This window comes from Pectinophora gossypiella, chromosome 10 (assembly GCF_024362695.1).
Source record: "Pectinophora gossypiella chromosome 10, ilPecGoss1.1, whole genome shotgun sequence".
Classification (NCBI taxonomy): domain Eukaryota; kingdom Metazoa; phylum Arthropoda; class Insecta; order Lepidoptera; family Gelechiidae; genus Pectinophora; species Pectinophora gossypiella.
Window position 1 is genome coordinate 14,283,306 of NC_065413.1, and position 22,596 is coordinate 14,305,901.

Consider the following 22,596-nt stretch of genomic DNA (forward strand, 5'->3'; position numbering starts at 1 on the left):
GGGGAGCCCCGGGGGGCCGGGGGGGCCGGGGGGCGCAGCGCCGGGGGGCGGGGCGCCGGGCGTGGGCGGGCCCGCGGGCTCGCGCGCCACGCTCGGCTCGGTGTTGCGGCGCCGCACCTTGCCGCGCTTCTTCAGCATGGTGGCCTGCGGGCGAGGCGTGCGGGGCGTGAGGCGCGAGTCACGGGTTGGCCGAGCCCGCGGCGCCGCGCTTGGTTTTCTTCAGCATCGTCGCCTGTACACACACACACACTCAGCCGCGACACCGCACCCGCCGTCCGCGACGCACGCCCCGCGCCACACGCTACACTACTCCCTCCTCACCCGGCCGATTACACTCGCGAGTACACCATCATGTCCATACACATCTGTCTTTACGATGCATTTCTCCCATTTCTCGGTTTATTTCTTCAATAGTTCGTCCTCTATGCGACTACTTAGCCTATATGAGTCTAATCGGCTAGGTTGAGGAGACGGAGTCCGTATATTGCAATGGTAGTTCCAATTCGCGCGGGACACGGGTTGTAAGCCACATTTTCACTGACACGTCTATCTCTATGCTATTGATTGTTCGCTAGGGTCAAAGGTTCATTACGTGTAAACGGGTTTTATAGCAGTCGGAGGGTGTTTGGTTTGGTTGATTCAACTAGGAGTATGAAGTGAATTTTGTGATTGGGACTTGGGAATCAAAACCCTTCGTGGTGACCACCACTCAGATGGTTCTAGCTGATGCTTCAGAGAAGAAACAGGAAGGCAAGCATTTGACCTGAATCTCACCTGATGGTAAATGACGATTTATTTATAGACAAGGGTACATATACGAAGACGTTACAGGTTATTGGGTTGATTGACCAAGTCTGACCGTGTATGGAGGTAGCTTGCGAGAGAAGAAGCAGTACTCAGCAATGAGTACATGTCGGCTGAATAGAAGAATGCGTTTTGCATTGTACGATGCGAAATATTGGTGCAGAAGTTTTAAGAAAATATCGAAGAGTTTTAAAATAGAAGATTCAATTCAAAGCGCTGAAAACCTGTCTGGTTTTGTGTCGTCTTTCAGCAGATGGTGCTTTTTGCATGCAGCTTGCGATAAGCACAGTCTTAGACCACATGTCGGATAGTCTGAAGATCTTGTTAATACTTTTATTTTAGCTGATGGCAATGGGTCACTTAATCATCAGTGTTGAATTAACCCGGATTAAAAACGGGAGTTACGGAGGTATGATTTTTCAAAATCAGAACGCGTGTAAACTTGTAGATTTATAGACAAGAGTACATAGAGATGTTTGTCTAGTAAGACTTGTCTGTTGAACAGACGTGTCCAGTAGAAGATTTCCATTGCTTGAGATTATGATAATAATGATATTTTCCTTATAAATCTTAGGGTCTTTTTTTCTGGCCTGGTTGCAAAGGCCTTTAAGCCAGTTTATTGTTGTTGTAATGTGGAGAGGTGGCAGTGAAAAAGGGCCGTGATCGTAGGTGCGTGGTCGGTGTCGGGGCGGAATTTTGAATTTGGTTCTAGTCTAGGTGTTTATGAAAGGTTACTGCTTGTTTATGCTTCATTGCGCAAGCCATAGTGAATTATATCCTCTTTGATGCTCGCAATCTTCGATCATAAATATTTTGAATAAGTTCTAGTGTTGTTCGGTTTAATCTAATTCTTCTTATCGTGTCGATGGCAAACTAAATAGTATCGGCCCAAGTTTTGTAACAAGTATGGCGCTTTGTTTTAAGTTTACGCGGTTATTATCATAATTAAAACACATAATAACGGGTTCTTACCGCGTTTAAATGGGGATATGAGACTCCCACACCCCCCATACTCCACTGACTCTCCATATCCCCATTTAAACGCGGTAAGAACCCGTTATTATGTGTTTTAAGTATGGCGCTATCTGCAGCGCTCATCAGATCCTCCTGCGTGCAGGTGTTCGGGCACGCAGGACACGATGTAAGATGTTCCATAATCTAATTTAAACCTTCAGTAAGTGAGATAACTATGGAATGAAATCCGTGTTAGGTTCGTTACATATTACTTTCTGGTTAAGGCACATTATGAGCTAATAAAATATGATGCTTACAATTTTTTTAAATGGAACAATCCATATCCGTAAACAAATGTATTGGAAAAGAAAGCACACATTAGTTACAAAGAATGACGAGTAACATTCTATTTGACGAGATCGAAGCAAGGCACATTGCTCTTTATGACTTTGCTTTGATGGTGCCATTTTAGGCGGCATTAGTGTATCTACTAATTATATGATCGAAGTTCGCCGTTCCAAAGATAATAGAATGCTTTTGATTGGTTTCCATACTCAAAATAACGAAAACGCTTAAAAAAGTAAATACTCTTAATTTGTGCCGCGTCTTTGTATATTGACGAATTGTGATTTCCTGTGTGCAATATAGGTGATATTATGCAATCAAACAAACTCTGTTACTCTAATCTAAAATAGCACAAAAGGACATATTCAAAGTCATCATAATTTGGTTGTAAGCACTTTGATTTAACTAACTACAAATCATGTGTAATATACAGCAATAAGGCCGCCTGTTGTGCTTTTCTGTACCTGTTGTCCTTATCTCTGTATTTTGTGTCCATTGTGCTGAATAAAGTATTTTATCTATCTATCAGACACACAGACATGAAGACAGACACACAGAGTTTGAATTCATCCGTACAAGGTACTTATCAAAAGCTTATCTAAGCAACTGAAACTTAAGTTAGCTTGCTAAAGCTAAAAAGCTCTTCGCTTAAGTATTTTGCCCTTTAAATGTTTTCTTTTACATATGAATTTGCAATAACCTTTCATAGACATTTTAAAACATGCACATATTATGTTGGTATGAGGATTTAGAGCAATTTTGTTGAAAAATAATAATAATTGTAGTATTAATTTCCTTTTAAAAATAATGTGATAGCTGTGTGTGCTGCTGCCTGCCTTGGCGTAAGACGTGGTAAAGCTTAAAGGCTCATTTGTGAAGTTTTGGCATAACATCTGCTCTTACCATCAATATATGGTGCTGAAAGGACTCATTGAACTGGTTCTCTATAATCAGTTGCATCCCTAACTGTCCCTGAGTTAGTAAGATTATACAGGAGTAGCGACATCGTATCGAAAACAACGGGATAATTCACATTCATGGAAGTGTTAGGGTTCGTAATGTTTATTTAATTATTATTAGATTATATAACTTAATAACAGACGGAATAAAGTCGTGAATCTGTGTCACGACTTTATTATTTTTAATTTGGAACTGGCATATTATTTCATTTGTTTTTTATTTTGATTTCTTCTTTTTCAAATGGGAACGCTTTCCCGCCTTTTTAAAAGGCGGTGACGTGGAATTTTGTTCGGTTGCGGTAATCTGTTATGAAGAGTTGGAGAGTTAACATTGTTTATGAAAATATAACATTATTCAAGAGAATTGCTGAATTGTTTGATTACGACGAGCACCTCCCCACCTGAGAGCAGTAGTATTATCACAGAAGTGTTGTGTTTTTTAATTATTTTCCGTTCCATACTATTGCGGCGGAAAATTCCACTTGAAAATCAAATCATGGTTTGAATCATCCCTCTTAGTATTCGTTACGATGTCACTAATACCATGATATTTACTGTGCCCTAAGACGAATATGGCAGCATTATTTTAAAAGCAAACATTGGCTTCCAATAATAAGAAATTTCTAAAAAAGACATGATGGGAGAAGTTATTTTGCAGCGTTCCTAATTGTCTTACAGTGGTGCTGATTCCTGTACGCACCATCTAATTTTATTTTAAATTATACCTGTCATTTTCTTATCCGCTGAAAAAGAAAGGGACGGGTAATCGACAGACATAAAATTTATGGAACACATGGCAATTTTAGGCAGAAATTTAAAAAAGCCTTCCATAATTTTATATTGGCCAATAACCCGACATAATTAAGTTGACAGCACACGTCAAACGGGTTGCATATGCTATTTATTCGTCCGGGTTATTATTTCCAGTCATTTTAAAATTAACAGTTGTCAATCATCCGTCCCTTTCCTTTTCGGTGGATAAGAAAATGACAGGTATAACTTAAAATAAAGTTAGGAGTCTGCAGGAATCGTGGCCAGTAAGTGTTTCTATTGCTATCCAGCACTGTAAATGTCTCCAAACAAAATTGCCCTAAAACATTGGGTAAAGGCAAAATAATGACATAATGATGCGTACCTTAAGTGCAGATTTGAGCACGACGACCTCACTCGGCGCGGCCACCCACGGCTCCCCGTCCACCTGAACTGGAATTTCGCTCTTGAGGTTGATCTTGATGTGTCCACCCTATAACAGTCGTTAGCGTGTTACGTCATTAGTTCTGTTCATGTAAGCAGCTCTACGGATCACCATAACTGGTTAATTTTTTTTTGATACTTCTTCTATCGGTTGGGTTATGAGGTGGATTACCAACCTCATCAACACTGATGTCATGGTTATAACGACTACGTACATACATCAGTAAGTAAGTAACCGGGACCAACTGTTTGCTTTCCGAAGCATGGATCATCTTACTTTTGGACAATCAGGTGATCAGCCTGTAATGTCCTAACCGAACTAGGGATCACAAAGTGATTTTTGTGATTTGTCCCCACCGGGATTCGGACCCGGGACTTCCGGATTGTGGGCCTAACGCGGAATCACTGAACCACGGGGGCTGTATGGATATTTTTTCGCTGAAGATAGTGTATTGCCTAGATACCTTTATGAATAAACAAAACGCAGCTCGGAAGCCCGAACTTTATCTGTCCGAGGTGGATGACGCTGGTGGGTAACAAACACCCTCTAACCTCCATCAATCCTCCTCCAGATTGTTGAACTAACCTGAGCTATTCTCATAGCGCCCCGCAGCCCCGAATGTATCTGGTCGAGGTGGACGACGCCGGTGACCCCCACAACCTTCAGCATGCCGCCCCAGTGATTGGGCTTGTCGCTAACTTGAGCTATTCTCATAGTGCCTAAGCTTGCTGAACTCACCTGAGCTATTCTCATAGCGCCCCGCAGCCCGGACTGTATCTGGCCGAGGTGGACGACGCCGGTGACCCCCACGACCTCCAGCATGCCGTCCCAGTGGTTGGGCTTGTTGAACTGGTCGTCCTTCTCGGGGCCCCACGGGTTCGCGCCGGAACCCCAGCTGTGACACAAGTGTTTTTATTGCGAGGGAAAATGCATTGAAAATAGGAAGCTATCTTTTCCGTACAAGCATCGCAGAAATGCGTCTTTGTGGCCTTTTAATAACAGTAAAACTGAACTTCAATTCATCATTGCAAGGGGAATGAGGTTTAGTCATTATTGAAGAAGATTTTATACATTGTTTTAAGTTTACGCGGTTATTATCATAATTAAAGCACATAATAACGGGTTCTTACCGCGTTTAAATGGGATCAGAATCAGAATCAGAATCATTTATTCAACGTAATTATCATGGATAAACTTGTTGAAGGTCAATGTAACATTTTTGAATTTACGTCATTTCGCAAGGTGTTATGGCTGAGGAGAAGAAATGACAAGAAACTGCAACAGCAACACATCTTTTAAATCAATGAGGGTACATTACAAGTTATTTAATAACTAGAGGAACACATTCAATACCAGACATTTTTATCATTTAGGTAATCATTAATCTTATAATAGGCTTTTTTACATAAAGTAAGCTTCACGTGAGCTTTAAATTTGTTCTCTGACAAATTTAAAATATTATCTGGTATTTTATTGTAAAAACGTATACATAACCCCAAAAAAAGATGAATTTAATTTACTTAATCTAGAATTTTGAACAACAATTTTATTTTTATTCCTTGTATTGTAAGTATGCCTTTCACAGTTTCTCGGAAGGAGAGATACATTTTTACGCACATACATAATGTTTTCATAAATATATTGACTTGCGACCGTCAGTATATTTATTTCTTTAAACAGCTCCCTTAAAGAGTCCCGACAACGCAGATTATAAATAGCGCGAACTGCCCTTTTTTGAATAATGAAAATAGTTTCTACATCAGCGGCTCGACCCCACAATAAAATACCGTAAGACATTATGCTGTGGAAGTAGCTGAAGTAGACAAGTCTAGCAGTGGGTACATCTGTGAGTTGTCGGATTCTTCTGACGGCATATGCTGCTGAACTTAGCTTGCCCGCTAGTGATACAATATGTGGGCCCCATTGAAGTTTTGAATCTACAGTAATTCCTAAGAAAACGGTGTGTTCAACAAAAACTAGTTTCTCGTCGTTAATTTTAATGTTATTATTTACTTTCTTTACGTTTGGTAGAACAAATTTAATACACTTCGTTTTCTTAGCATTTAGAACTAGGTTATTTACTGTAAACCAGCTTAGAACCTGCGACACAGCGCTGTTTGCTTCGTCAAGTTCCTCTAACTTTCTATCGATTTTAAATATAAGAGAAGTATCATCCGCGAACAGTACAATGTCAGCTTGGTTCTGTACTACATAAGGTAAATCATTTATGTACACTAAAAAAAGGAACGGCCCCAAAATGGATCCTTGAGGAACTCCCATTTGAACATGAGAGCCCGAAGAAGTCGTACTATTGATTTGTACCTTTTGTATCCTATCACCTAGATATGAATTTAACAAACTGAGAGCTCCATTATTTAATCCATAGTGCCTCAATTTCAAAAGCAAGGTCTCGTGATCCACGCAGTCGAATGCCTTAGACAAGTCACAGAATACTCCTACGGCATTCTGCGACTTCTCCCAAGCATCGAAAATGTGTCGAATAAATGTGACACTCGCGTCTGTTGTAGACCGACCCTTAGTAAAACCAAACTGCTGGCTGTGAAGTAAGTTATTTAAATTAAAATGACATAGCAGTTGGTCGAGAATAATTTTCTCGAAAATTTTACTAAGTACTGGTAGAATAGAAACCGGTCTATAATTCGTGGGGTCTGATTTTGTGCCCGATTTAAAAAGTATAACTTTACTGATTTTCATTAAATTTGGAAAAGTGCTATTTTCAACACTCATATTAAAAATGTAAGCTAGATATGGTGCTAAGATATCAATAACAGAGCTCATCAATTTGACAGACAATCCCCATAAATCTTTCGAGGTTTTAAGTTTCAGCTGTTTGAATACTTTAACAATACTACTCGGATCAACGCGTTTAAAATCAAATAATTCAGTGCAAGCAGTAACATTACTTTTCAACAATATATCAGCTTGAACAGGAGAGGACCTGAGAGATTCTGTAGTTTTTACAGGGATGTTCGTAAAGAATTTATCAAAAACTTCAGCTACATCTTTATCTTGTTTAACTAACCCAGTGCTCGATTCTATATTATATTCTAATTCACGCGGTTTCGAAGCCTTTGTTTCGCTATTTATTACTTGCCAAACTGCCTTTATTTTATTATCCGCGGTCTTTATTTTACTACTAATATGCATCTGTTTGGCTGTATAACACACTCTTCGAAATATTTTAGAATAATTTTTGACGTAGCTTTTAAAACTATCAGTGTGTGTATACGTTTTTTCCTCATATAAAGAATAAAGAGTATTTCTACTTTTGCGAATGCCTACGGTAGCCCAGTCACTGAACTTGAATGATTGACTGTTGGTAACTACCTTTTGAGGAAAATTATTTTCAAATTCTTTATGGATAATAGTAAAGAAATCCCTGTAAAAATCGTCAGGATTGTCTGTATCAAAGTTTGGACAAGGTAAGTTACTTATAAGACTATTTCGATATTTCTCTATCCGAGTATCAGTGATGGGTCGTGTACGAAATTTAATTTTCTGAACATTTTTAAGTACTGGAAAACTGACCAGCTGCCCACTGTGATCTGACTTAAAACAGTTAAGGATACTGTTGTCTTGAAAGTCACAATTGCAAAAAACGTTATCTAAACATGAGGCAGTTGTTTCTGTAATTCTAGTTGGCTCCATAAATATATTAACAAGGTTAAAAGATGTAAACAAACTTAGAAATCTAGTTGTAATTGAATCTACTTCATATAAATCAACGTTAAAATCTCCACACACTATAATGGCTTTATTACTTTTAGATATGACCTTTAGTACATTTTCCATCACTGATTCAAAAACTGTGAAGTTAGCACTGTATGGGGGTCTGTATACGGCTACAACAATATGTTTCTCTGTTTCTATACATGAAATCTCCATAGTGCCCTCTATCGAAAGTCCAGTAATATCTTTGCGTTCTTTATATTTTAAACTATTTCTGATAAAAATAAGGGAGCCACCACGTAATTTGATCTTTCGACAGAAAGCGCTAGCGAAATGATAATTTTTAAAACCAAATAACAATTCATAATCCTTTAACCAATGCTCTGTAATACATAAAATGTCAATAAAAAATGTCTCTAAAAATAATTCTACGTCTAATTCTTTGCCAGAGAAGCCTTGAATATTTTGGTGAACTAGTTTTAATATTCCAAGCTTCTCTTTTGTCTTATTGTCTAGTTTAAAGATGAAGTACCATTCGTGGTACATGGCTGACTACCGTCAATAAAAAGTTTTGTACTGTAAAAGACAGTACAGTCAATAAGTTTACTGCCTGGTCTGGCAGAAGTGTCTGTAATATAAAAAACTAGTACTGAACATATGGGGATATGAGACTCCCGATATTTCGACACTGTTGCAAGTGCCATGATCACGGGATGACACGCGGTAAGAACCCGTTATTATGTGCTTAAATTATGAAGAAGATTTTGTTACATAACAAGTGGGAAGACTGTTCTAGATACCTAGTATGATGCATAAGATCAATCAATTTATGAAATAAGGAATATTTTCTTGTGTCTGATGTCATAAAACTGCTCCGGATAAACCAGAATCCTTTTAGGTTGATCTAATGAATTAACCGTTACGTCTTTCCAAATCTACAGAGTCTTTCAATTCAAAGTTGTCAAGACCTCACCTGAGTATATTGAGAATGATAATGCCCTCGACGGCTGGTAACTCCACCTGTTTGCCGTCCACTTCTAACCTCACCGCCTTGTGCAGATCTTTGCACATCTTCCGCCCCACCATCTTACGTAGACCCATCTTTACGTAGACACCTTTGTTGCGTAATCTGGAAATTCCATTGTTGAACAGGAAATATTAAAGAATTTGCAAGGAGAAACTCCTATTATCAACAATTTCTGCTGCAGCGGTAGACAGGTCATGGAAAAAATAGAGTTAAATGTTTATTCGATTGCATCTGTGGGGAATTCTAGTTCCAGTGGTTTGCACATTGAAAGAAAGAAAGAAGAACTTTTAAATATTTGGAATATAAGGCGAAAATTGAATATATCGACACTGTCAAGACTCTGGGTATGGGATGTGACAGCAGCACCTCCAAACTACCGTTGCAGATTTACAAGCTAAGAAATCTAGAAGGTTCCATCTACAATTCGTCAAACTGAACGAAATCTGACCTGCTATTAAACTTGTTAGGGTTCTCTTCCCTGGCGTTATGGAAGTCCAGACAGAGGTCCGCGTCGATGCCGATACCGAAGTAGTTGTTCATGACGAGGATCTGTGAGTTGTCTTCGCTCTGTGATAATCCTGCGGTGACAGACGCTGCAAGGTGAGGCACTAGAGTCACCGACAAAATAATGATGGATGAGTATGGTCCCTTGTGTTCCCAAATGCCAGTCAGTGATGAAACTACTTTGCTCTTTTGGTAACTAGAAGCGACTAGATGAATAAGGTTACAAGTAAGCATGTTTTCTGTTTTACTTGCGACTAATATGATTTTGGATCAGATTTTTTAATTTAAAACTTAGATATTTGAAATAGAAGTAAATAAGTTTGCAACTCCAGATCTGATAGTTTGTAAATCTGATCCTTAGGTACGCTTTGAAATGGTTTCCCTGAATGAACAATGTTCTGAAAATGCAATGTATTCTAAATCACTATCGAAATGGTGTGAGTTACACCTGATCATTTCTTTAGTCAAGATCAAGAGCAAAGTCTGTTTCATTGCTTGGTTTCTGAAAGAGAAATCTAACCTAGTAATTTGTTAGATGGTTCCTTCGGTTCGTCCTGTTTGTCCTCTGGATGGAAGACGACGGTCCAGCGGTCGAGGCGGATCTCCTCGGCGTCGATGACGTCACGCAGCAAGGACAACGGGTCCTCGCAACCAGTGTAACCGGACCCCCAGCGCAGGACTCTGGCCAGGTCATTTCCTGTGATAACAGGGGTCGTTTTAGTTGGATTTAATACTAAGTGATATTCGTTCTAGACTTATAAACGCCAAAAAATAAAATATACATTTATCCAAATATAATCTTTTCAGACGACGTCCTTAGCCGAGGTTCGTGTCCAACTAGGCACCCTCAGGCCAAGATTTATTGTTTACTTTATAAAAGAGAAGTACCAATTCTTAAGGGAAAAGTATAGTTACCTGTCCCAAGAGGAACGATGGCACAAGGCGGATTGGAACACTGCGAGTCCTGACCGACATTGTCGAGGCACTGCAGCACCCACCCGATGGTTCCGTCCCCACCACACACCAGGATCTTGTAATTGGGAATGTGACGAAACACGTAAAGGCTGCAAAAGGAATGACAGTCAGAGGATGTTCTTCATATGAGGTGTCTTGATTTTTGTGTCTTATGTAAAAAGTACCTGATCATTTTATACTATTCTGCTCAATGGATAAGTTTAGCCCACTGCAGGGCAAACGCTTCATTTTCATGCTTCCACCGTTCACGCTTTTCGATGAACTGCCATCAAGAATGATGGGCAGACGCCCGTAGGCATCAAGGTCATCAAGCCATGGATAAAAAGTAACTATAAAAGATTGCAGGGGAAGTCTACTCTCCTTATCAAAAATATCCCTAAGATCGGATAAGGGCAGGATGATGATGATGAAGATCAGTCAAGTAATTTTCATTCGATATGATTTTTTATTTTATAGCACTCTGTGTCTAACTTGAAGACACTAAAATTGATGACTCTCTAAGTATACACTTAATACTGCGTCATTAATTAATTAACCTACAGATCTTGTAGACTTTAGAATTTGAACAATATTGATTTGATTGATTAATTGATTGATTGAATAATTTTGGCTTTGACCTTGATATTCAAAAACTGATTATATTCAACAGGTTCTACAAAAAACCCAAGTAAAGGACTCACCCAGGCAGCGGCCCGCCGTTTTCCAAGTCGAAGACCTGGTAAGGATTTAGGAGCTTTCTGAAGGAAGAGATGAGCTCCAAGCCTTGGCAGCCGCCGGACTTTACGTTGACAAAGACCAGCAGGGGCTTCACCCCCGCCGGCACCATAGAGGGTTCAATACTAGGTAACAGCATAACTGTGGAGGATGCAGGTAAGTACATTAGCAATATATAAAGTAAGAAACGAGTAATTGTGAGAAAATATCATGTCGCGGTCAACGTCGCTTTTCAAGACGAGTTGATTAATCCGTTTACGTATTAAGCCAAAAACTGGGGATTAGGCGCCAAATTGTATTAAAAAATAAAATATTGTAAAATCATATGAACGTATGCCAATAAAAGTTTGTACTTCTGGATGTAATTATTTGCAATAGGCTACTTGATAACCTAATCAAATGAGATACTTTTTACGAAACGTCAAAACGAAAGTTTTCTTTGGAGTTTGTATGGAAATACTGTACTGTGACGTCATCAATAAAAGCGATCAAACGTCGTACTCATTGCTACTTAATAATTCATAAATAAAATTCGAAAATAAATCGAATAGTAAAATAAGATTAATTTTTGATCTTCTTAAACTGACTTCTATTTCTACGTTAGCATTTTATAATTTATCTTAGACCCAGTCAAATACCCAATTAGCGAGGGATATCAGTTGTTGGGTTATTTCTATTTAAGAATGGAATTAATAACATTTTCATTATTTGTTTAAAGTGATCTTGAAGAAGGGTCAAAGAAGATAAGTTTCTTTTTACAGGTCTTTTTTCATTTCGACGATTTAGATGCTATTTTAAAGCCTTATTCCAGCAAGGAATAAGGCAAACCGTTGTTGGTATCCTAAGTTACCTATTGTGTACTCACCTACTATGTACACCTAAACACCTACCACCTACTGTGTATTGTGTTGTATTGTCTATTGTGTGATAAGGTTGGTAATCCATCTCATAACCCACACGATAAGAAGAAGACTCACCTAATAAATGCTTATCTTCATATTTGGCCTCTCTGAGCGCATACAACGCGCGCACCGCCTTACTGGCGTCCTCGTAAGTTATCACCATCGAACCATACTCATAATAAATCGGCCCGATCGACGTGAACTTGTTGTCTGCGGACAAAACATTTTATTTAGAAATGCTGAAACTCTGTACCTACACAATTTTCAAGCGGGAGGAGGCGGGATTCAAGTACGGTGAATTCTATCAAGTCGGAATGTTTTACCAACCAACTACACTACTTTCACTCCTTTCTTCTTCTTCTACATTTATCTTCAGATACTATCCACCTCATCCTACTCGAATCTTATCCATCTGATACATATTATACTATAAAAAAGTAAATGGAATCTTACCGGCTCCCAGAAATTCAACGAGGATGTTCTCATAGTTGCGCTCCGAGAGGCCGGGTGGCAGCGACGCCACGAACAGCGCGAGGGTCGGCCCGTGCGGGTCGCGGCGCGGCTGCAGGTAGAACCGTGCCAGCTCCATCCTCCGCACAGACTCGCGCGCCAGCCGCACCACTATGCGCCAGGGACGCTCGTCCTCTTCTAACACTCTCTCTGATACTGCAGGTTGGATGAACTCATCAGATTCTGCTCTGGTCTTAAGATTTGCTAATTGGTCAAGCGGTTGAGTTCTGTCTCCAAAAGATGCGTTGAGTGGCTGTGTTTACTTACTACCGAGCTGCATGGAATACGCTATATAGACGCGACAAATAACATTGCCTTCGATCAATAAACACCGAATGCTGATAATTGTTGTGTGTGTATTGGTCAAAGCGTTATTTGATGAATCGGTCGCTGCGTAAACCATGTCTCATAAGCAGAAGAAGGCAAACTTGTCGATCATACAGGAAGATAATTGAGAATTTGAGACAGTAAAAAACTAACAAAGCAATGTAGTAATATAAATATATAAACTGAAATTTGGATACACGCACACTTTGACTCACCACCGCGGTCTAACAGAATTTCTGAGCAGCGGTAGTCTTGCGTTGCCCGCGAAGGGTCGAGCCCAAACCGCTCTAGCGCGGAGGCCATGAGATCCGCGACCGCTTCGTCGCCTGTAATGGGCACCGTTACGAAGGTCTCGCCGCCTCCTGCGATGCGACCAGGGTATACTCTCACTTCTCCACCACCCGTTTCTGGTTCCCTGCAATGAAGTAATAACCTTCTATTGTCACGTTCTTTTGGTTTGGAAATGTTACACCTTAAGTTTTCATCCTTAAGGGTGTTTCTCCTGGACCCGAGGGGCTAAAAAGGGCACATCGAAGCAATTCACCTAATTTGACATTTGCGCATGTATAAGTGCGCAATGAAAACAAATGCCAAATTGCAATATTGGTTTTTTAGATGAATTGCTTTGATGTGGCCTTTTTAACCGCCTTGATCTAAGCGGTGTTCTAAATTTCATTTCCTGGTGTTGACTAATGAATAGTTTTCTTGTATTTCCATAGTATCATAGCTGTAATTTTTTTAAGAAAGTATCAGCAGGCTTGGTTACTGAAATGAGTAAAGCTTTTTACACTAAAGGATTGTCTCGACATTCTCATCAGGAATTATCTGCCAAATTTCTGTCGATAACAAGATTTAACACAATAGATCAGGCATCACTTACTTGAATCGCAAGAACAACGCAGGCCTCTTGTTAGGCAGGCGTGTGACTCTCGCGAGCGGCGTGGGGTCCCTCAACGGAGGCTCGTCGCCGGCCAGTGCGTCCGTTAGTTCGAACTGATCAGGGTTCCGCGCCACGTGGAACGCTCGCAGGGCTGCTGAGACCAGCTCCCGCTCGTTCCAGTTGCGTCCCACCACCACCGGCCGGTACAGCCGCCGTGTCCACGCCGCTTCCCCGTCATACACCTTTACTACCTCTGTTGGGGAGAGAAGGGCTAATTGAGTGACTTTTTGGACAATACAACAAAGAAGAAATGTAACTGACATTTCTACTTTGTTTCTTAGTATGTACTTCATTGGGTATTTTTTATTCTTTTATTTTATAGAGGGTTTTTTATACAGAATATGCCACCCTCATAGTTCTTACAATATTATAGGTTTAACCTACGTACCTTACACTACCTTAAATAACTTATAAAGTGCCTTAGCGTTGTCCGAAGTAGGGGAGGCCTTCATTGGGTAACCCTTTTTTTAAATTATAAGTGAACATAATCGGGGTAACTATTTCTATAAGCAATTCAGCATTTAACAAAGTCTGTGGAGAACTTTAGGATTATAATATAACTAGTCGATTGCAAATTGTCGTCTTACTGCTGGGCAAAGGCCTTGATCGTTCCACTCATAATTTTCTTTATTCAAAATCTGTGTTACAGTTGTAAAGCCGAGTAGCCTTTTAAAATCGAAATCCCATTGTTTGACTATTGTGTCTGAAAATCTGGTCCTTACGAGGTTAGCCATTTCATGAGCAGAGATCATGGGTCATTGATTTGGAATCGGAACGTCATTAACGTTCTGTCCTTGAAAGTGTTAAGAAGTTTCCAAAAGATTAGTCTCCATGAAAGATAAGTTTTTAGTTCAAAACATCAAAGATTACCTTCATCTCTGTCATCGGGCGTCCGATCACGGTGCTGCTTGTGGTCGGGGCGGTGGTCCTGGTCGGCGGGGGCACCGGTGGAGCCGCCGCCGGAGCCCGAGCGGCCCTCGCAGCCCGAGCTGAACTCCTCGCTCACGCTCCGTGCTGCAACACCCAGCTAGCTCACATACCCAACCCCCTCATACTCACCCCTACTCTAAGTCACTTGACTCTATGCCCCAAAAGCTTAGGTACCCCAACCCTATTTTGTAAATCCTTCACTTCAAGTTTTATTCAGTTTTCGAAATTAGAATCATTCTGGTTCGAGGTTGCCAGCATGTACTCAGATGGTAGATTATTCTTTAGTTTATTTTAATTTTTTGGTTATAAGATTTAGTACCAACTTTTTCAAGGTCTTTACCGTAACCGACAGATAAGGTCGATTTTTGAATAAATTTTGATCGTTATTTTATTTTGTGATTACATGCTTGCAAAAGGGTATTTAGCTTAATTTTAATAAAGGTAGTTATTAAAGTCAAAAACCAGAATGATTATTTAATCTTGATTCTTTCATTTTATTATCTAAGCATAAATATAATTATTCCTCTTAAAATGTAATAAACTTTATTTTTAATTTATTATTGTATGATGTTTGTTGGGTTAATTTAACAACACATTTTAGTTTTGTCTCACATAAAAAGACATCATATATTATTGTCTTAGTATGTGAGACTTGTTAATTCATTATTATTTTGGGCAAGTTGTTTGATGACATATTTCATCCTGTATTTTTGTGACTTTAAATATCAATTTCATCGCATATCAAGCACACAATAAGTTGAACTGTTAATAGGCTCAGAACTTAGTGAATTAAAACAATATATACCACGTTCCTTCATTGAGAGTTGGTAGTTATCGTTAGCGCAATCCCGTATTTCACAGGGTCCGCTTACCTAACCTGAACATTTGACAGATCCGGTTTTTTTACTTAAGTGACTGCTTGTCTGATCTTACAACTCGTGAAGCGAAAACCACCCCAATACACACTACTACACCACATACCTCCAAAGACCATTTTTTTTTGACGTGACTTAGTGTATATTTGCCGCAGATGGCATTAACTACTTGGCCGGACAAATGGGGAGCGCTGAGGGCTCTCACCCGGTACAAAATTCAAGACAACAGGCCTGAGGGTCAGGTCGTCGTCTGAGAAGAGGAATATTTGAAAGAATTAATCGACCCTAGTGGGTCGATAGCGATAAACGCTGAATGAGGGAAATCGTCGACCGCGCCGGCCGGGTCGGTATCGGGGTTACCAAAACCCAGGGCTAATAGCCATTCAATCTGACAAGTCTTCAGCGTCTTACATCAGGAATCAACCACAAAGACCGATCGCTTTGCATTTACTAACGTAAAGTTTAGCTCATAATAAATGCTAGAAACTTTCGAAATTTAAAAAATACATGTTATGCTTGATATGCATTTCCACAATAGATATAACTCCATACAGGATGTGGCCATGTATCATACAGCTATGTTACGACTAGGGCACGGGTCTCCCGTATAAACGGACGTGTATACACGTTACGTCACGTATTCACACGGGCACCCGGTACTACGCCAGCATTAGACACTGCAGCACACTTAGCTTTTGTAGTAGAGTCACTATAATTGTAGTGCGATTAATACTAAGATTAGTAGTCTGTTATTTTCAGTTGGCTATTTTAATAGTATGTTATTATCATTACTTAATTGGTTAAGTGAGCGGGTTTTTAAATAATGTCGTTTAGATCAGAAACTCATTGCGTTGCTTTTCAGTTGCTACTGTAATTAGGGCTTCTCTATGTTTACTATCAGGCATAGTTGAGCCAACTTATTTGGCCAATATAAAAAAAAACAACACTTATTCAGATTCATTATAATTAGGCATTATTTCATCCTAAATTAGATTTCCTTTACCAAAAAAAATCCTCAAATTCGCGACTAAAATTACAAGGACTCTACTACAGAACGAACATAAATCAACACTTCATATATAATATATTAATCAATATATATTAATGACAGTATTATGTGGTTGTATGTCTGTTACCTGCAGTTGGAATACTGCATCATGAGTATTCATAGCTGACTGCCGATTGCCGAGACCAATCGAATCTATCCGGGGGTATGAGGCGAGAGAATGGTCGCATAGTTCGCGAAACTACAAGATTGCGAGACTGTTGCTTTCAAATCATAAATAAGCAATGTTCTATGAAAATACTACGGCAATATGGAGTAAGCTGTCTTAGCTCGCTCGATAGAAAGCGTGAACGAGTAATTATTAGCGAACACAAGAATTTTATGGTCGATCTTGTCAATTGTCACTGCCACCAGAAAAACAAAATCTTGTAGTTTCCGAAATGGGAGCAAGTAATTGGAACTTTGAGTAGTTGGAAAAATTGGAAAATTTTAATGCGGTATTCTGAAAGGTGTTGAGTTGAGTATCGAATAATTTGAAGTGGGTTTTATAGATTGACAGCTGTGCCGAGTAGTGTAGTATAGGTACAAAGTGTTGTAGTTTATGGTTATAGGTTATAGTTATAGGTATAGTATTAATAAATATTATGACATGCATAGTGGCTACAGTGTAGAAATCATGACAGCGAGTTCATGTGTACGCGCAGGTGTTCGAGCGTAGCAGTAAGACATAGCCAAACCGAAAATTATCGAAAGAAGCATGATTATGCGGAAATATATAAATACATGGGAATATGAGACATACGGTAAAAGCATCTAATGCGCTGTCCTTAGCAGAACTACTTTTTATTCAGATTTATAGAGGAGTATATTTGGCGTCGTTTTCCATACCTACTAAAATCGTTTCTATAAGATTTGTATATTTTCTTTGCGGATATGTAACAAAACGTGAAAATCCATTTTGAAAACGGTAACATTACATTACAATCTAATCAATCCTTTCGATCACTGTCGAGTTCCAACTGATTGACTGTCAAACCTGACGTAGTTCTACCAAGCTCGCAACAGTCATGCGGGGCGTCGGTTACCTCTGGAGTAGGGGGGCGAAGCGCCGCCGTGGGGGGAGCAGGCGGCCGGCAGCAGGCGCCGCGCCAACGTCACCAGCCGCGCCGGTCCCCACGCCCGTCGCGCTGCCCAAAGCACCCGGTACAAGACACCGCGCGCCCGCAAGCCCTCAGAACATGTGCCACGCGATTCTAAACTCATTCTCATCCCCCCAATACTCCCGCCTATAGAACGGCCGCCATCAGAAGGTCTGGTGGTCTACATGTATCGCGAAGTATGAAGAGCGAAGTATGAGGAAGGTTCTAAGCCTGGAAAGCCAGGCTGTGGGAAGTAAACTGTCTGTCGCTAGATGGCGGCACAGTGCAGTGGCGTGAGGTCTGAAAAATACTGATTTTATCGTAATTAAGTATATTTATCGCGTAAAAGCGGTGTTTTTGTTGTGGATATTGAAATATCCATAGATTTTTAGACCGAGTTGCAGATTCAATGGACACGACAGATTCAAATACACGACTGATCGATTTGTCACGCCTCTCTTTCCAAAATCCTTAAAGGTTTACAGGAAACATTAGTGATCTCGAGCACTGGCCGACTAGTGACAACATCCCTTTTACCTCTCACTAAGATACAAAAAAAGAACATAAACACGGGCCCAGAAACAGCATCTGATGGTGACAGCTCTGGAATCAGCCGAAGAGCTGGAAGCAAGCCGAATGGCGAGGCACATGAGGGCAGCGAGTAGCGGGCCGCGAGCTGTGGATCAGACACTTACGGCAGCCGAAGTCCCTCTGCGACGGCGGGGGCCGCACGTGGACTCCGATGATGGCCTCCATTGGCACCTCCGTCCGCGGGATGGATACGGCTGATGGCGGCAGGAAGATCGGCTGCAACATCCCGAAGTTGCATTCTTCTGGGATCAGCGCGCGGCAGCCAGCATGACACTGCAACGGAAACGGGGGATTTAGTTTGAATCTGCGTCTTCTTCGTTGTACCATACAGTACTGTTAAACGAATTGAGGGCGCATCCCCGTTTACACGTAACAAAGCTACGTTTTGGAGCAGCCCCATAAGGACAACAGCATGTATTCTTCCCCTGGATCAACCACTGGCGCAGGAGTTATATAATTTTGCGTCATAACGACCATTTCAAGGCGCCCTGAAAGTATAAAGTAAGCAAAAGCGAAGAAAGTATACGCGTCTGTCAATAGCTTCCTTCTTTCTCTGGTGGATTGTAAGGTCGGTAATTCTCAATCTGACCAACAACCGTTGTAAGTCATTATCGACTAAAGTAAAACAGCAAGCGGTACTAACCGTTTTTATTTCATATGTACCTTTACTTCGAAGTATCGAGATCCCGAATTATGACCAATACGCCAGGACAGAACATAATTATACGTTCGAGAACTTACTTAGAAATTGTCGTAGCCAGAATGTAAACACTCGTTGCCGTGGCTGAACGGCAGCGGCTGAAGTAGCAGAGGACTTAAATGCAGAATATACTCTCAAAGGGTTACGTACTCCTGCAGCACTCGCACCGGTAACCGGTGATGATTTCAATAGCATAGGAACGTGGTACGGTATTCTTGGTAACTTATCGTCGCAGGCAGAATGTTCTCGTTGAACGAACTCGTTGCCGTGGAAAAACTCTGTCTATGTCTGGGAGTCTTCAAGGCTAAAGTGAAAAGGCATTTGCTAGGTAAGCGTGATCCATTCTAGACCACATCGTCACATACTTCAGGTGATATAGTGGTCAAACGCGAGATATTTTAAAAAACCGGTTACTACTTACTGCTGTAAGTAAGTAGTCGTTCCATGAGCCATGTCCTGCAGGGGCGTTTGGTGGCTCAATAGTAACCCTGACACCAGGGTTGATGAGGTTGGTACTCCACCTCACAACCCACACGATAGAAGAGAAGATTGAAAAGAAAGACTTACCGTACTCCCGCACCACTCGCACCGGTAGCCGGTGAGGCACTCGGCGGAGCAGCAGGCGCGGCGGCAGGCGGCGCATTTGGAGTTGTTGGGCAGGTTGCCCTCCCGCCAGTGGTGTACGTGGCGCGGCTCCGAGCCCGCGCAGTACGTCGCGTTCTCCTTGCAGTCGGCCGCCGCGAAGTCCACGCATTCGCCGTGCACGTAGTATTCACATACTGCAACAGATTGTTCATATTAGTACAGTCATGAGCAATATAATGTATCCACTTTAGGACTCTGTCGCACTAACATATTTGACATTTAGTGAGACTTACAGTTCAATTTGTCAAAAAAGTTAATGTGACATGGTAACAAAGTGTATACATATTAATGCTCGTGACCGTACGCACTATCTTACAGAACAGGCGGGTTAAAATGGGCACATCGAAGCAATTCATCTAAGAAAGCAATATTGCTATTTGATAGTTGTTTGCTTTGCGCACTTACTTTTATTTGCGCAAATGTCAAATTGCAATATTGCTTTCTTAGATGAATTGCTTCGATGTGCCCATTTTAACTCCTCTGTACAATTACCTAATAGTTATATTTCAATTTAAACACGGTGTTAGTGACACCATAACAAATACTGAAGGGGATGATTCAGACCATGATTCTGAGTTGATATCAAGTGGAATTCCCTATCGGAAAATTCATGAAATTTTTTGTGTTTTTTTATTATTTTCAGTTCTATATTTTTGCGACGGAAAATTCCACTTGATATCAACTCAGAATCATGGTCAAAGTTTTCGTTACGATGTCACTACCATATTATAATATTTTACAATAGCTTCAATTCTTTTTTTTAGACAAAAGATATCATGCAGGTAGACACATTAACGTGAATTGAGGGCTTAACCAAAATGTTTTTCGCTATTGTTAACACCATAGAATAGAAAGAATAATATGTTGACATAGTATGCTAACGAAATGTGCAACGCTTATCTATGTTGCGAAAACTAGACGAAAAGCATCTTGGCTACGCTTAAGGTTTATGTTCGAAGATGGACTGAAAATATGGACAGAATATAATGTCCATTGAGAATAATAAGACGTAAGTATTAGCCACAAATGAAAACAAAATTAAGTGAATCGTTTGATACAAAATCGTAGATAATGATTTTAATTACTGAATTCACACAATTAGTAAACGCGTTAGCTTAAACTTACAAAACATTAATTCTATCTTGATGAGCACCCTTTTTTAATATATTTTTCTACAACCCTCTAGATATTAGCTTACTGTTCTATGTTTACAAAACACTAGCATACATTAATATTACATTTGAATTACTTTCTGAAATCACGTTGCTTTAGTCGACCTGCATAGAAAATAAGACAGTAAGTAATTGTTAATGTTAATTTCTGTTGGAAGCATTCGTTAAAAATCCAAGTATTAAATGTTAAGAAACCTCTTTTATATCTTAAATTCTTATTTAAATAGTAAGTAACAGCCGACTTAAATTGACCCTATCGTTGAAACGTCTTTAATGATATTTCAATCAACGTTTGGCCATGTCGTTTATCTAGGTGATCTCCATGCTATGTGGTGTAATAAAAATGCGAATAGTCGAATAATTTCTTAGTTAGTTCAAAATTATTTACCGATATTTTATCGATATGGAAAATTGTAGAATTACATTGATTCATCGATTATAATATCAATCAAGTTTTAAATATAATCGACACCAGCGCCACTACAGGTGGATAAAGTCACTAATTTGGATATCACCGGTGGATAGTGCGATATGATTGCCAACGGTACGTTTGGCCATATCATGAAGTAATCATGCATTTAGTTGCTCATATCGTTAAACGTTTTGTGTTCATTGATTTGGCCAAACTACATCATGATGTGGCCAACGTGTGATATTCTATTTCATGAAATATGACCATTTCATGATCGAGCACATCATAAAATGATCAATCTGGCCACAACATAATAATATGTATGTCTGTGACACGTTTCAGAACAAAAGTACACTTACTCATGCAGTGTAGCGCCGGCATCTCATCAAGACGTTTCCGACACACCGTGCAGAACTTGCGCTTGTGGTGCGTCGGTTCTGACCAGCAGTGCGCCACTGGGTTCTGTAACAAATACACAATTTCTTAGTCTATGACTGAGGATAAAGCGACATTGAAATTTGAACCAATTCATCTACAAAACCAATATTGCAATTTGACATTTGCGCATGTAAAAGTATGTGCGCAATTTCAACAAATAATATTAAATAGCGTAGTAATTATTGCTTTTTTGATGAATCGCTCCACTCCGGCCTTTTTAGACCCTCTGCACTTCACAATACACACATCCTGACGTCAGGACCGCGGGTGTATTTCTATATCTCGTTAACGGCTACAGCTCTCATTCTGCAACCTATGTCAATGTTTATTAAGCATTTTGAGCTTCAGATTGCACGCAACATCCAATCAAAATATCATCGGGGTACGCGGCAAAATAAAAAAAACAGACTTTGTATGGGCAAAATTCTAACACCTCCAACACCAATGAGCCGTACGTCATTTGAAAGGCTTTTTGATGTGGATAAATTGCTTCTATCGCAGCTATTCCTGACGTTCACGATGAAGTAAATGAGCAACTTATTAAAGTGTAATTCGTACGACGCAGTATGCCGGTACATTCCGCCCGTGCAGTATGGATACGAGTCATGACACGCCTCCCAAGGGCTTTAAGCTAGCTTCACATAATGTATCATTTTACATACACATACCTACACTCACGGCGGCGATCCCTAATGGGATGGGCAGTGTCAGATATTATGACAAGATCATTCGCAGACAAGTCGTGATGGAACGGATAAAAGTCCTCTGTATAACCAGAGTGAATAAAAAAAAAAGAACGCTTGCTTTCCCGTCGTTAAATTAAACATAAACAAATATACATC

The 22,596-nt window shown here is 40.1% G+C and overlaps 1 protein-coding gene across 1 annotated transcript in view; it reads right to left on the bottom strand.

Moving 5' to 3' along the window:
• Positions 1–69: 69 nt before the first annotated feature.
• LOC126370037 (diacylglycerol kinase theta) overlaps positions 70–22,596 on the bottom strand; it is a 52,398-nt gene continuing 29,871 nt past the window's right edge. Inside the window, exons 3-19 of the mRNA XM_050014668.1 lie at positions 21,676–21,778; positions 19,655–19,866; positions 18,492–18,660; positions 17,743–17,844; positions 14,717–14,860; positions 13,787–14,039; positions 13,110–13,321; positions 12,523–12,735; positions 12,145–12,279; positions 11,134–11,308; positions 10,394–10,542; positions 9,999–10,175; positions 9,423–9,582; positions 8,921–9,076; positions 4,996–5,152; positions 4,198–4,305; positions 70–232 (exon numbers count right to left, since the gene is read on the bottom strand). Coding sequence (XP_049870625.1) covers positions 179–232; positions 4,198–4,305; positions 4,996–5,152; positions 8,921–9,076; positions 9,423–9,582; positions 9,999–10,175; positions 10,394–10,542; positions 11,134–11,308; positions 12,145–12,279; positions 12,523–12,735; positions 13,110–13,321; positions 13,787–14,039; positions 14,717–14,860; positions 17,743–17,844; positions 18,492–18,660; positions 19,655–19,866; positions 21,676–21,778 — 2,679 coding nt within the window. The 3' untranslated portion in view covers positions 70–178. The remainder of the gene's footprint in view (positions 233–4,197; positions 4,306–4,995; positions 5,153–8,920; positions 9,077–9,422; positions 9,583–9,998; positions 10,176–10,393; positions 10,543–11,133; positions 11,309–12,144; positions 12,280–12,522; positions 12,736–13,109; positions 13,322–13,786; positions 14,040–14,716; positions 14,861–17,742; positions 17,845–18,491; positions 18,661–19,654; positions 19,867–21,675; positions 21,779–22,596) is intronic.